Consider the following 15,339-nt stretch of genomic DNA (forward strand, 5'->3'; position numbering starts at 1 on the left):
GCAGCAGCAGTTATCGAAGGGCCAATGCTCACAGCTACTAGCTCAGACAGTATGAAGTATTGGCGGACCAACCAGGATTCGGACGAGTTGTCATTGGGGTCGGATGACTAAGTTCAGGATGGCCGAATGTAAGATATGTGCTGGGTTGCTGGTCGTTTTTGTAGCCCTGGCGATTGAGAGAAGAAGCAGAAAGTTGGCGAGAGTCGGAGAAGTAGCATCATCGGTGAAAAAGTTGTCTGCGAGAAAAGTCGAAAGTCGTCGGTAAAAAATAAGTAGAAGAATCAAGTCGCTTTAAACGTTGTATTTAATTAAGCCTACCGCCCTACTGATACTAATTTGTTTTTGTAAACTGATTTAGCACTATAACTCTCTATTTGTTTTTATACAAATAAATCCATTACACATTACATGTAGAACCATTCTATTTAGGTACAAGACAGCTACTATGGACAAAAGTTGAAGTTTGATTAACACCGCTTAGAATTTAACAAATTATTGCATTTACATTCGGTTGGGATTTTATTGTTATATTTATGTATATTCATACTGGCAAAAAACCAATTTAATTCAATTTACAATGTTTTGTAAAATATGTTTTTTTCAACGCATAAATTTATTTTTAGATAAAGATCTGGTAAAGTTTGGACTTTTGAAAACAAGAGCAAGAAAGGTTTGCAATTATCGACCCCAAATTATCCTAAAAAAAAAAAAAAATGAAAACCGTGTGCCGAAAGAGTTAAATATTATAAACTTGCCTAATGATTTAAAATACATTCTTCGTGCATAGTTTAATTTTAAAACTAATATGTAAAAGACCAACTGCAACGTTTTGTTTTGTGTCGCTTATATATTGCTTATATATTTTCAATGCTAGACTAATGACTGTGTGATATTTTATAAGATTTCTCGCTATGAAGATCCAGTACAATATATGTAAAACCAAGAAAAACTGCACACAAGAAATTTAAGATTGGAAACAATTATTCATAACGTTCTAAATATGTTCCTAATATTTAATTACATGTTCAGTTCAGTTTGATTTCTTGTATATGTTCTATAGATACATATGTATCTACATACATCCTGAGATAGGACTCTGTCAGAATATAAATTTAATGCCACAATGTTTTTTAGGTTTTTTGTGTAATATTTTATAACTATGCATTGTGGACAAACAAATTTCTGCTTTTATTGTAAACTCCACAAATCGAAGAAAAAGTAAACAGAAATGCGCAAAAATTATGCATAAAAGACAAGCTCTAACAAAAAAAAAAAAAAACAGAATCATCGTTCTTCTAGTATAACAGTTTCCTGCGGATATAGTTTGAGGGCTTCAAGCGTTTGGCTAGAATCAATCGAAGTTAAATCACGACGGGGCCATCCACTGAATATCTTATACTCCTCTATAAGGAAACCATTGGCAGTGACAAAATTAAGAAGATCCTGTATATAAAATAAATAATTGTGATCAGAATAAAATATGTATAAAAACGTTTTGCAACTAGTGAAACACTACCCTGACATGTTAAAAAAAAATTAAAATTTTGTTTTAGAAAGAGACATAGTCACGAACATTTAAAAATATATCCAAAGCAGATGCCCTGGCAATACACGGATAGAGGTACTTTTTCGAACAAATTTTTAAAGTTCATAATCTCAGTAAAACTAGCTTTAAATTGCAATTTTGCGTCATGTCTGAGTGGTGTTCCCCTTTAAATAACATCGGAGATATACAGTTGCGAGCAAAAAAATAGTAGTGACTAACACTCGCCGATATTTATTACTATAACTGATCTGTTTAACACCTCTAAGTACCGTTATTAGCTACGTCTAACACTTGTCCGTTACATTGTAACCTGACATGATGACTTAAATTTTATGCTATTTTTTATTTTTTTTATGCATTTTTAAGCTTAATTGCCCTAAAGTACATCAATTTGCATACTTAAATATTGAGATATATAAATATTGAGAAGAGGATTCAGATCAAAAACCTTATAACTGAGGGCAAAACTTACAGAGAAGTCCGCAAAATGTTTAAAGTTTTACAACTGCAGTTCAAAATGCATTAAAAGGTGAAAAAATATTAAAAAGACGTAGCCGAAAGCTTTAAATCTCGCTCAAATAAGAAAAAAGAATAGTGCCAGCATCAAGGCTTCGTCCGTTTGCATCTGCTGTGGAGGTCCAGGAAGAGCTTAAAGTGCCGGCCAGTGTTTGAACAGTGCAATAAGAGTTAACACTAATAAATTGAACGCTCGCAGTCCTCGGAAAGCTCCGATTCTCTCACAGAAGAGCATAAAAGAACGGATTGAATACTACAAATTTCACAAAAATTGGCCTGTAGAGAAATGGCGCAACATACTGTGGTCAGATGAGTCCAAAATTGTGGTGTTTGGATGGAGGAGATCTAGGTTGTATGTTCGTCGCCCGAAAAACACGAAATACAGTCTAACAAGTCTGTTAACCATGGCAGATCAAGTGTGTTGGTGTCGGGCTGTTTTTCCTATTACAGTGTTGTTCCTATATGCTGCATAGAAGGCATCATGGGCAAGCATGTTTATATTAAAGTTGTTGAAGGGTGATGTTACAATACGCCAAAGAGGATATTTTACATTGTTGGGTCTTTCAACAAGACAATGAACCGAAACACACGAGGAAAGGTGGTCTTTCAAATTATGTGCTACTATTATTTTGCTCGCCTCAATTTGGCACTATTGTTTACAATATAAATTATAACAGACCGAATAACAAACTCGCAGATAACATAACTTTCTATGCTATAAGTAAAATGGGCGATGCCACTACTATTTTTTTGCTCGCAGCTGAATGTGTGTACATAAATACCTGTAAAGTGTCTCCTGCATAAAAACGACGTTCCAGATAATGACCAGTGGGCTTTCGAATACGTACTTTCGATATATTTGATGTTTCAAGTTGAGAAGGCTCTTGAGGTAAAGATTGTTCCGCCTAAATAAGATTAATTTGGAATTAACCTTGACTTTACATAAACAGCTTTCTCTGCTTACTGCAAACCGAATAGATTCGCGTCGAGCGTCATCCTTAGCCCTTTCTGATTCAATACGTTTACTTTCTGCTGCCTGGGCTGCCTCTTTCTGTCTCTTAGCTGCGTCTTTGGCCATATCCGCCTGTAAGGTGGCTTCATAAGCTTCATCTTGTTCGGCTTTGACCTGATCTCGTGCTGCTCGTTCAATCTCATCTCGTATTTCAACTTGCAATTGCTCTTCGTACATCTCGCAAGTCGCCATAACACGAATCAACAGTTCATCTAAACCAAGATTACCTGAAATTAAATTTATAATATAACTGTTTAAAATAGTTGATATAACTCACCATGAATCACAGATAGCACTTCGCAATGGCGACCCAACTGGCGGGTTTTTCCCACCAGCATTATGGCAGGCATTTTATCGAGTTTTATATTTCGAGCTGTCAATGAGGCGTTGCTGCTTATGCATGCCGTTAATGAAGAAAGAAACCTGCCAAGAAATTATTTATTTATAAATTAATATAACAGGATTGACTTACATATCCTTGTTGCTCTCATAGGTCATATCCCAGCCATAAAGAATAAAATGTTCCCTGAATGTTTGAATAATGCTCTCATGTTTCATCAAATGATCACAGAATACATTTGTCAAAATACTTTCGCTATGATGCAAATAAATGGCTAACATTTTCCGCTGTTTAGCTGGCTTGTGGCAGGCGAAACGCAAGGCATCATCTAAGCTGCCAACAAAGAAATCTGCATGTGGCTCGCCATATCGCTGCTTATAGTTCTCGACGAACTGTGTAGAGCCCTGCACTTCGTCGTCAGTATTATTGGAAACTAAAATGAGTGAATTTTATTTCTGACTCAAATAAACCAGATTTTTTTAAAGAATTTATTACTTAAATGTCTAGTTATTGGTTGCGAAGGTGGCGAGTCAGAGAATATATATTCAGTGTTATTAAAATCAGTGGCATCCTCAAATTCATCCGCGGAACTTCCACTATCCACAGTTACCGGTTCACTGCGAAATGAATAGATAACTTTTGTCACTTTTTTGATTTTAATTAACTGACCTGTTATTAAAAACATTGGTTGTATTTGGCAGACGATTTGCATTACTCCGTAGCACTAAGTTATGAGACATTTCAATTCCTGATTGCTAAAAAGGAAAATGCAAATAAATGAAAATAATTGTACTTTTGATTTTAGAACTAACCGCTAGTGTGGTGTCATTTTCACAACGGCTGGGCCAGCCAGACCATTCCTGATGCCTAACTGGAATATTTGTTATATAATAGACATTTGTTTTTAGCTCATGAATTGTAGTGCGACCAGTGAAGTGTAAAGGATCCATTGGTATTAAATCACATAAGATTTTAATAGTAAAAATTTTGTCCATCCGTTGAGAAATGTCATCTCTAAATAATAATAATAAATGTGTTAATAAGTAAACGGAATTTTTTTTCAAAAATAAAAGCTTACTGCTCAGTTTCCATAAACCCATCATTTGTTATATCTACTAAAATCAATTCATTTTCGGGAGCTAAGTCAAGATTACAAATTTGCGTTTCCAGCACTTGAGCATCAATGGCTTTTGATGGAGGCCAACCACGTATAGCCTGACGGCATTGTGGAACTTGCGTTACATCAAAAATTTTGCGTTTTAGTTGCTCTGCAAATAATAAAAATTTAGATAACTCTTTTTTTTTTATACGTGCATACCTATAGTTGCGTTTATGGGCAAACGTAAGTCATACACTTGCTGATTAAAGTGTATTTTAAAAATTATGGTACTCTGGTTGTTGGTTTGCCTAGTTGGATCTAAGTTAATACTTGATGTTAACTGGGCCAGCATGTGTGAAGCTAATTGCAAAAAAAAAAAAAAACCAAAAAAGTGATATTGTAAATTCACTAAAAACTATAGCTCACTGGGGAATCCTTGTTGATTCGTATTTCGAAGATGAATTACTTCTGAGAAGCCTCCCGCATTATCCGTCAGAGATCCACTATTAACAAGTGAAGATGGCCCAGGCATTTCATCATAATTTGGAGCCGTGAATCCATTTGTATTTAAATCTTGGTTTTTATCTGTGGTTGTTGGCTCTTTCCGATGGATAGGATTAGACAACGGAGTATCATCGTGTGGCATAACACGGCTTAAAGCGTCCTACAAGGTAAATGTAAACGAAAACGCAATAGAAATTACGCATACGCATGTGTCGGAACGGACCCAGAGTAAGACTTGCGGAGAAAGACACCACGAGCCTTATAGACAAAGAAAAAAGCTATTTAACTGCAGATAACTAAACTTACCATAAGTTTCCAATTGACAGCCTCTAGATGAGAAAAAGCTTCTCCAACGTCATCTATGCCAGTGATAGCCTGAACAAAAAGGTATTTTTTTTTAAATTTATGGCAAATACCATCTTTACCCATATATGTATGTATGTATGTACATACATACATACATATGTATATGTATGTACATATTAGGAAAAAAAATTGACGTTTACCTGAAAACTGGCTAAGGTTTCTTCTTTATTCTCTGACGACATTTGATTCTGTTTATTTTATTTACTTGAGTTTAAGCTTACAATTTGTGAATTCTTTGTACAAGCAACTGATAGAAACAATATACATGGATGTTTAAAAAACGGAACTTATCCAGGAGTATTGCGACGGTGTATAATAATACTGGGAAATATTATGAAAATGATATTTTCCGATATTACTATTTGTCAAAGCTATCGATATTTAAAATATACAAGAAAAAATATGTCTGTTAACATAGCGGCGCTCTTAACACAAGTAACCGATGGTTCACTAAAACAAATTGACATTTTGTCAGTTTTCTAAAACTTGATAAACTTTGCCATATAAACGTTTCTTGCAGAACAACAATGTATCAAAGATCGATTGTTTTACGTGTGTCATGGCAAAAGAATATAACAAAAGGATAAGAGCAAGAGCATTAATTTCAATATATGGCTTATTAATAACAAGTTTGAACAACGTCAAAAAGCATGGTGACGAAAATGCGTTTTTCGATTACTACTTGTAAAAATTATGATTCATTTATTTCTAAATGCACATGCTAAAATGAGAATTTTTGGTCATTCTTATATGTATGTATAAGTGCAAGGTAAAAAACAGAAACATCATGAAAATAATTGATTGTAATGAAATTGTCTGCTATACTTTTGTAATGCAAAACGGGAAACGCAAAAATTATTTTTCGACATACATATATGAAATAATTTTATAAAAGACTTGAAAAACAGTCGCGGATGTTAACTCGAAATTGACCAGTCGCATTCTCCCTAAGAAAAGAGCTCATGTACATATACATACATTTTTTAATCAGAAAAAGAACTCAAAAAAGACTGGAATTTTATCGCAAATGCTTGATGGGTAGGTAACATCTGATGTATGTATGTGCTATAAGTTAGCACCTATGTATATACATATATATTATTGATTTTTTAATGTTCTCACTGTACTTTGCAGAAAGTCTATCAATGCTTAGGCCTGATTACCACTGGATACCAAGCACCATCTTATTGGGAGATGGCGCATGAGGTTTTGCAGCGCCGAAATTTTAGCGTCCATACTGCAAAAAGGTGCGTCTATATGTTTACATCAGTACAATTTAGTATGTTCTGGTTTAATATAATATGTAAGTTAACAAACAATCTAGCGAACTGGCCCGCACTAAATCTTAGAGGAATCTGTACAGCTGCAACGTCAATGTGACGAATTCCACATAAACATAAATACGCTGACACAGCGTCTGACCAAGAGCTCATAGCATGACCATACGCCTTACATACATATTTACTTCTTATGTATTTAGCTTTAGATTCATATTCCCATTTATGTATGTATGTATTTAGCTTTAGATTCATATTCCAATTTATGTACTTATGTTTAGTTCTCTTTTATTTCCTTCAACATTTTCAGTTTTGTATAACCATTTAAACAATAAAGACGCATAACTTCGGCACTTGGCCGTAACACAAATTATAAGCTCTAAAATAATGCCACCAGCCCCAAACAGGAACCAGTGGACGGAGCCAACATCTTAATATGTATTTACATTTTTATATGTATTTAAAGTCATTAAATATATTTCTACCCCCAAATGTAAAACAATCATCTTTTTTATTTAACAACAATTGCAGATATTAAAACTTTATTATTTTTTAGGCTGCGCCATGCATGCCTGCCTTTGGCAGACGCTGTTTCAAATCCATTGTTAATCCCAAGAATTCCCCACAAACTATCGACAATCGAGCCGCCAGATATAGGAAAATCTTTTGGATTGTAAAATTTCGGCTCGGTAAGATCTTTTGCACCATCCTTAAAAGAGATTGTGGATGGTCGCTAGTGGGAATCGAATTGGGAATCATTGTATTCAACGTTTCATTGCAGCCGTTCCATGTTGATCGTCTTGAAAGGGAGCCAATGGTGATTCGTGGGAATGTTGTGTCAACGTTATTTATTGATATATGTGTGTTCTTTATCCTAGCGTTTCCAATGTATGTAAAAGTTATGATGTTAACCTAAAAGTTAGTTACAAGTAGTTGGTAATTTGACGTGGCGGTGGAGAAAGCGAAAGCAACAATACATTTTTGCCTCGTTAAAAACTTTTAATCTTTGTTTAAAAAATTCACAAAAAAAAAATGTTTCATCAGTTTTTTGCTATCTACTTGGTTGCAGTGCTAGCGTGTCAAACTTCACGTGCATATGCCGGTTGCAAAGCCACAGTGCAGTCTTTTTCATCCCACGATGCTACAATTCTGACCCAGTTGGGCTATGTCGCTGAGTTCTCCATAGAATGCCAACCAAAGTCTGAGCTCAGTTTGTTTGCTGAACTCCCTTGTGGCAAGATTGTGCCTGTGGCTAAATTAAAAGACAACAAATATCAGGTTAGGTTACCATTTACCTTTTTTTTTTTTTTGGCAAAACTATGTTCCTATAAAAATATTTTTTATTATATGTAGGTAAGCTGGGTGGAGGAACTTAATACAGCCAGAGGTGGTAACATCCAGCTACGACTTTTCGATGAAGATGGTTATACATATTTGCGCAAAGCGCTTCGTAATGGCGACAAGGTGTCTTCTGTGAAATCACTTCTAGACATTACAGTCTCTATAAAGAACGCTTACAAAGGACCCTGGGTCAAAGCTGAACTTTTAGCTGCCTTCGTAGTCGGCGGCATGGCTTATTTTGCCGTGACAAATAAAAGCAAAGTGCAAGCCTGAAAAACACCCTGCATTTAAAAACATTTTTCATCAATAAATCTTTAACTATTTTGTAAGTTCGCTACAAAATTCGTACGCCCAATTAAAAAAAGATTTTAAGTAGAAAATTGGTTAAAATAAAAAAACAAAATATGTATGTATGTGTTATCACAAAACAGTTTTAAAAAATGTTTCTTTTAAAATTCACATTTGAAAGATTTTTGCGAAAATTTAAAGTAAATCGGAGGAAAGCGGATAAACATTTGGCAATTTAAATGATCAGCGTTTATTTATGTAAGTCGATTTTCTGATGAAAAGTCTGTAAGCAATCTATCGCCAAAAATACTTGACCGTTTTTAAGTATTTTACAATAATTTTTTATAGAAATGAGCACGTAGTGACGGACGCATAGAAGCAAGCATCTCCGACCAAAAAAAGTATATACATACATACATATGTATGTATGTATGTACATATATGTATGTATTCTTGATTAGCACGACAAGACTAGTTCAGAGTAACCAAAAAAACTTGCAAGGGTGTACAAACATTGACGCTGTCGAAGCCGAAGTTAGCCCCGGCCTTCTGGTTTTAATTTCAACTGAATAAAAAATTGGACGAAAAACCAAATAATGTGTTAGAAAAAGGCTTTCTCATAGCCAGGGGATTTTTTCTATCCCATAGATTCAGTCTTGTTATTTTTCTACAGATGATCTTGGAATATATTTAAAAACATGCATACTAGAGCTGTGCGAAACCTCGATGTAGTATCGATGTTTCTCCTTTCGTAAAAAACATCTTTTTTTTTTCTCCGATGTTCGATGTTTTAGTCAATTTCATCACTTAGGAAAAAACGCAGTAAAAGATAGAACGTAATTTTGGGAGTTATTGGTGTTGGCAGGCAGCGTTTATAATGGAAAAATATCTTAGAGCTTCTGTTTTATAGTATTAAGTTGAAAGATTGAATTTCTGTCTTGTAGTATTAAGTTTGAAAAAAATTAAATTTCTGTTTTATAGTTTTAAGTTTGGAAAGAGGATGTTATTTTTAATAAAGATTTACATATATATATACATACATATGTACATATATATGTATATATGTACATATTAAAGCTGGGAAATCCATCGATGGCTCCATCGATAGTATCGATGGAAATTAAAAAGTGCGATAGATCGATGGAAATTTTTCGATGGCGATCTATCGAACTTGATTTGTGCGTACGTACCATTAAGTGTTTTTGCTTTTTAGCACAATAAGTATCTGTAAAAGACTTATGTATATAGTTTTAAGTTATCCAGTTGAGACTGAAGATCTTAATGAATTTTGTTTTTGTTTGAATATGAAGTTTTTGTTTAAAGTTTTTTCTTTTTTTGTTTCAAATGTTAATTAAATAAATTTAAAAACATAAATAACAATTGGTAAATGTTTACTATTACTACTCGGGCCCAAAACGCGCTTAAACTACATAATTTTGGTATCAACGAAAGAAAAAAAAAAAACCATCGAGGGGGGAGACTATCGATGGATTTCCAGCTCTATTACATATATAGAAAAGCAAAAAATGTACCATATTACTTCGATGTGGTATCGATACATCGATGTTTTTTCCTGAAAAACATCGAATCATCGATGTGGCCAAACATCGATGTTTCAACCGCTCTAATGCATACGTACATACATGTTCATTGTACATTGGAAATTGTCCAAAATGATCTTGTAGTCCTTGTGATCCATGTAGACCCTATAAATGTCAAGTTTCCAACAAAATAAATGTATGTACATATACATACATATGTGTTCATGTTCGAAAGTTCGATGACATGAAAAATGTCATACAAAATCAATCTTTGACAAATTAAAACTCTGCAGGTAAACATTTGCCCAGATTTGGCAAAATTTTTTGACCCGTTGCAATTTTTATTTAAATTTTGTTTTTATCTGCTTGCTCTTTGCCATTCATTGTTTGTCCGAACTTCTAGCTATAATCCCGCTAAAAACATTAATTTTCTTTTGTTAATTATCAAAAACTACAAAAAAAAATCGCCAAGGCGCAGGTTGTGCTCGTGGAATTTTTCTCTTTCATTTGAAATTGTAGCTTAAGTAAATATTTACCAAATATTCTTTTGTTATATCGTTTTGCGCTCGAGTAACTTAAGTAAATATTTACCGCAAATTATAGTCTTAACGGCCGGCAGAAGTTTACCAGACTGGGGTGTCTTTATATCCTTAGTCGTTTCAATTCATCTATGAGCTTTAAAGGAATGATTGTTGTTACAAACAAAGAATGTTCCAAAGAGGTGGGTTCATCAAATTGAAATTTTTGCTTCTAGCAGTTTTGGCCAGTGGAACCGTCAATCCGGAGCTAACTATTAATTTGCAATTTGTTATGTCCGTTAAGTCTCTAGGACGCTCTCTTGCACAGTAGAAGTATGGCCTGCAGTATGATCCAATAAGTATGGCAGCGGAACTTCTGCTTTTATTTGGGAAATACTGATTTCGCAAGGCCTGCATTTTAGCTTAGCTTTGACAAGTTCTGCATAGGGAGAATAAATATGAAATCCATGCTGTTTAGTGCAGTGTCGGCAAATTGTACAAAAACAAAAGCACACAAGAAGGGCAATAAAACTCTATTTGCTCTATATGTTTGTTTTTCAGAAAAACCTTTTCTTTTTTTTCCTTAATATTTTTTTTTTTACCTGTCAAAATAAAATATATATATTTATACTATGGCAGAGAAATGTGATTATGATTCTCCGCATAGAAACAAGCTGATTAATCATATCAAAATGTTCTCAATATCAAGATAAACTCCTGCTGATATTTGGGCTGAGTGCCGCTCACAATTGCAAGCTAGACAAATGAACACGACAACCATCTGCACAACAACAACTGGAACTAGCATTGATTGACAAGACTGTGTGCCTAACAGTAATAAAGCTAAAACTCTTAGCGAAGCTGCTGGAAAATTGCTCGGTGCTCAAAAACAGAGAGACGCTAAGAGAAAAAATGATAAAACTCTTTCACCCATATCCAAATCGAAGAGGGCGAGTAGACGGGTTATGGTCTCGACGGCTACTACAAGTCAATAAGCAAACTTTATTAACATTGGCATTGACATTGACAGTGCTGAGGAAAAAGTGCGTGCCCGATAAATACAGAAGAAGACGCACAGTTGGGCCTCTGCTCGGATAGCGTGGCAAAAATTATATATACAATCAACAGGGAATACTTCAGAGATTATGAATCCAAAAAATGTTTGAAATCGGTTGAGATTCGTGGGTGCTAGAGGCGCCCAAAGTTCAGACATTTTTAGTAAATGGGAATAAACGATAATTTTTACAAAAAATCGCAACTTTAAAACTGAATATTGGGCGATTTCAACAACCGATCTTGGATATTCTGAAAAGTGTGTTCTTTATTATTAGCATGTTTAAAAAATTTTAATAATTTTTCAAATCGTTATTGAACTAGAAGCGTTTAAAAAATATTCTAAACATTGGCGTTTTTTAACTTTGATGGAATACAACTAACAAGGATAAACTTACACTGGGTAGGTGAAATCTTTACCTATCTATATAGTCCCAATATGCGGAGACATGCGACACCGATGCGTAAGCCATAAAACTCGCCTGAAAAATGAGCTACAGGTATAAGGAAGAAGAAGAGCGCATGCACATTTGCCTGTGGCTTGTTTGTTATTAATTGATAACATTGCGTAATGCTGTTTTGAAAATACTATTCGTTTATATATATGCCTCCCTACAATGTCAGATTGCTAATTACATGCTTTGGAAAAACTGACAAGGCAGGTAAATGTTATTTAAGTTGATGAAAATTTATTTCTAGTTACAGGTTGGTCCGTTTACCTAATTGGATGTAACCTTTTAGCCTTCTAAGCCTTCTATCTAGTTAGATAAAAAAAATATAATATAAAGTGCTAATTATTCCTCTCGTTTGCGATTTTTATACCATACACCCATAGGGTGAAATGGTATATTAAAGTCGCCAAAAACACACACAAGCACTCTAGCGCCGCCACTAGCCAACGGGCAATTTTGGCCCTATGGATCGCGTAGTAAAATATGCGTATTTCGTTCATACGCATATTTTGCATGTTTCTAGTCCGATTTGGTAGTTTTGTAGAAATAGGTAAGATTAATAAGACTGCGGAATTTGAATGTGATAGTCAAAAAACTACAGGAGAAAATCGTTTTTTTCTAAATTATAGAGACGGAAGTGGGCGTGGCAAAATATGAAAATATATATGCTCTGCGCGCATACTAAGCCAGTGTACATACTAAATTTGGTGACTTTAGCTTTGTTAGTTTTTGATAAAATCAGTTTTGTTTAATTTGCGGGGGCGAAAGTGGGCGTGGCAAAATTTTTAAATAGCCTAAATCGGCGCGTCTATTAAGCTAGTCTACATACCAAATTTAATGTCGGTAGCTGTCATAGTTTTTAAGAAAATCTGTTTTTTATGAATTCCGGGGGCGGAAGGGGGCGTGGCAAAAAGTTTGAACAATTAGTTTCTGCGCGCTTACTAAACGAAAATATAAACCAAATTTGATGTCTCTAGTTGTTATACTTTTTAGGAAAAACAGTTTTATGTAATTCCTGGGGGCGTAAGGGGGCGTGGCCAAAATTCTAATTAACTCTATACATTTGCATACTACAGGAGTATACATACCGAATTTGGTGCCTCTAGCTCTTATAGCCTCCGAGATCTGCGTGTTCATACAGACGAAAGGAAGTAGGACGGACAGGGCTAGATCGACTCGGCTGTTGATCCCGATCAAGAATATACTTTATAGGGTCGGAGAAGCTTCCTTCTGCCTGTTACATACATTTTGGCGACTTTAATATACCATTTCAACCTATGGGTGTATGGTATAAAAATTGAAAAAAATTTCGATTTTTTGCTTACTGTAATTATGTTAGAAAATCAAAATAAAACATTAAAAAATGTTACATAGTCGTTTAGAATAATGATTCCGTTTGTGATTGAATAAACCGGGTTTCGCTTCATTTTTAAAGAAAAAAACATGCTTGTAAATATTTTCTTACTTTGACCTTAAATATTACAGCACCACGAACACCCAGCACTTATGACAAACATTCATTTTGAATCTTAGGGTGTTCTTTAACATAAGCCATTCTAAAATAGCTTTATCGGTTTAGAAGCTATGATTTTTGCAATGTAAAATGCTAAAAGTCCCCACTGTGCGACGCTGGAAACAGCCCAATGGACGAAGCAACTAATAGTGGCCAGGACTCGCAAATTGAGACAGGAAGTACTAGTAATAAGGGCCCTCGAAAACCACCACGAATTGTTGTCACTGTCAGCAGTGTCAATGATCTTTTTGAAATATTTAATGAAGCAGCAGATGTAAACAAAGTCATTGTTTAATGCGACCAAGGGGAAACGATCCGAATCTTTCCCAAAGACAGTGAAACCTACAGAGCTATAGTTAGCATTATGGACAGTATTGGAGTTGAATTTAACACTTATCAAATGGTAACTGAAAAGCCACATAGAATTGTTGTAAAAAATTAGAACCCCGGCACACTGAATCATAACATTACTGCTGATCTTAAACGACTAGGTTTTGAGGTTCTCCACATACATTGTCCAAAGTCTAGAATCCATAAAGATAAAAAAAACAATATATTTTTGATAAAAATAAAGCCGTGTGCCAAAATAAATCACATTTATCAAGTTAAAATCCTTTGCGGTCAAAAACTGAGGATCGAAAGGATGCGGAAAGCCACTGAAATCGGCCGATGCCGGCGCTGCACAGTGGTTGCGCTCATAGGCCAAAAATCGAAAAATCCATCACAAGCTTTTTGAACAAAATGCACACAAATTGTCTCGTAAATGTCCAAACTTCTTGATGGTAAACCGGTTTTTTCTGGATTTGTAACTGTATTTTCTAAAAATAGATTTGAAATCGCGAACACGTGTACATTTTTGCAAAGCTGATGCATTGAGTGAGCTTTTTTCAAATCAAAGCAACAATTCAAAGTGGTCAGACATCAGCTTAAGTGTTACTAACTTAATTAATTAGCATGGATTTTGAAGTTCAAGGTATTTACTTTAAATTCTAATATAAAATATTAACCAACTTATTAAATTGTTCTTGTGAAATTAATTAATTTGATTTTATATTTTTTATGTGTTTTGAGAACGTCTTTTTCATGTTTAGGTGGAGTTTTAGTTGTGTTCCCACAAAATTCCACAACTGAGTTGTATGTCATTGTAATTGTCTGAGTTTTAAGGTAATAAATATGTTAAGCTTAGATGCCAACATCTGCCAATGTGTGTATAAACGTAAATAAAGTGACGGCGCGTCGTGGCGTCGCCTTACGTTTTTCATGGTCAGCTGGCCCTGCTAAACATCTGTTTTGTGTATCGTGCATTTGTTTTTGTTTTGTCTACGTCGATTTTTGGTGTCTATGACTTTGTTAAATCATTCATTTCTTTTTTAATTAATTATTATTTTTTTTACTTGGTTTTTCATTTAAATTTTTTTTTGGCAGACAATTTGTATAAGTGTATTTTTCCACGCCTATACATTTTTGATCTTTGGTGTACAGAAAAAGGTGACCATGCACAAAAATGTAAGGCATTAAATGATATTGTACACGGAGAAATTGAAAAAAACGGCTATGTTACCGAACTGGACGATTTATCAAGACGAATTTCATATATATGCAAAAGAATTGTAACTTTTTGGCAAAAGTACAATCGAACGAGATCTTTAGTGGTCCAATTTCAAAGTCATTGGCTGAATGAGAAGGAATGTATTTCATTGTGCTGTGCCCACAAAATATCTGAATCAAAAGAAAAAGAAACTGAGCGTGGAAGGCCGAAAAAAGATTTCATGGAGTCTTCTCAAAGGACTAAACGACGAAGAATAGCCGAGCTGGTAAAACATGATGAGTCTGCTGCTTCACTTTTGCGTACCAGTTTTCCATCGAATGCAGTATGTTCGGAAGCAAATATTGATGAAGTTTTATCGCTTTTCATGGAAACAAACTTAACAAAACACCAATACATGCTAATTCGTGGATTTGTAAACTCGAAA

General features: G+C 34.6%; 2 protein-coding genes and 1 long non-coding RNA gene across 3 annotated transcripts; 2 read left to right on the top strand and 1 right to left on the bottom strand.

Moving 5' to 3' along the window:
- Positions 1-492: 492 nt before the first annotated feature.
- On the bottom strand, positions 493-5,683 carry casp (Fas associated factor casp). The gene is made up of 13 exons (XM_068287730.1): positions 5,524-5,683; positions 5,324-5,392; positions 4,940-5,177; positions 4,733-4,873; positions 4,493-4,682; positions 4,227-4,428; positions 4,084-4,169; positions 3,910-4,031; positions 3,547-3,847; positions 3,352-3,497; positions 3,027-3,301; positions 2,845-2,967; positions 493-1,443 (listed from the first exon to the last, which is right to left on the bottom strand). Exons 1-13 carry the CDS (start codon positions 5,563-5,565, stop codon positions 1,285-1,287), a joined length of 2,094 nt encoding a protein of 697 aa, XP_068143831.1. The 5' UTR covers positions 5,566-5,683; the 3' UTR covers positions 493-1,284.
- A 496-nt stretch (positions 5,684-6,179) lies between these two features.
- LOC137575271 (uncharacterized) lies at positions 6,180-7,152 on the top strand. Its single transcript, XR_011032138.1, has 3 exons — positions 6,180-6,421; positions 6,518-6,630; positions 6,971-7,152. It is a non-coding gene; the product is annotated as an uncharacterized lncRNA (long non-coding RNA).
- A 435-nt stretch (positions 7,153-7,587) lies between these two features.
- Positions 7,588-8,429, top strand: Tapdelta (Translocon-associated protein delta). The gene is made up of 2 exons (XM_068287742.1): positions 7,588-7,938; positions 8,014-8,429. Exons 1-2 carry the CDS (start codon positions 7,693-7,695, stop codon positions 8,272-8,274), a joined length of 507 nt encoding a protein of 168 aa, XP_068143843.1. The 5' UTR covers positions 7,588-7,692; the 3' UTR covers positions 8,275-8,429.
- Positions 8,430-15,339: the final 6,910 nt, after the last annotated feature.

The sequence above is a fragment of the Drosophila tropicalis genome, unplaced genomic scaffold (genome assembly GCF_018151085.1).
Source record: "Drosophila tropicalis isolate 14030-0801.00 unplaced genomic scaffold, ASM1815108v1 contig_573, whole genome shotgun sequence".
NCBI classification, from domain to species: domain Eukaryota; kingdom Metazoa; phylum Arthropoda; class Insecta; order Diptera; family Drosophilidae; genus Drosophila; species Drosophila tropicalis.

What these genes read in the sequence shown, in the direction of transcription:
- casp (XM_068287730.1), bottom strand. Translation starts at nt 5,565, where the DNA reads ATGTCGTCAGAGAATAAAGAAGAAACCTTAGCCAGTTTTCAG. An exon ending in GAATCAACAAGGATTCCCCA is followed by an intron (nt 4,874 to 4,939) that starts GTGAGCTATAGT and finishes TTTTGCAATTAG; the next exon opens with CTTCACACATGCTGGCCCAG. An exon ending in ACCAATAACTAGACATTTAA is followed by an intron (nt 3,848 to 3,909) that starts GTAATAAATTCT and finishes CACTCATTTTAG; the next exon opens with TTTCCAATAATACTGACGAC.
- Tapdelta (XM_068287742.1), top strand. Translation starts at nt 7,693, where the DNA reads ATGTTTCATCAGTTTTTTGCTATCTACTTGGTTGCAGTGCTAGCGTGT. An exon ending in TAAAAGACAACAAATATCAG is followed by an intron (nt 7,939 to 8,013) that starts GTTAGGTTACCA and finishes TATTATATGTAG; the next exon opens with GTAAGCTGGGTGGAGGAACT.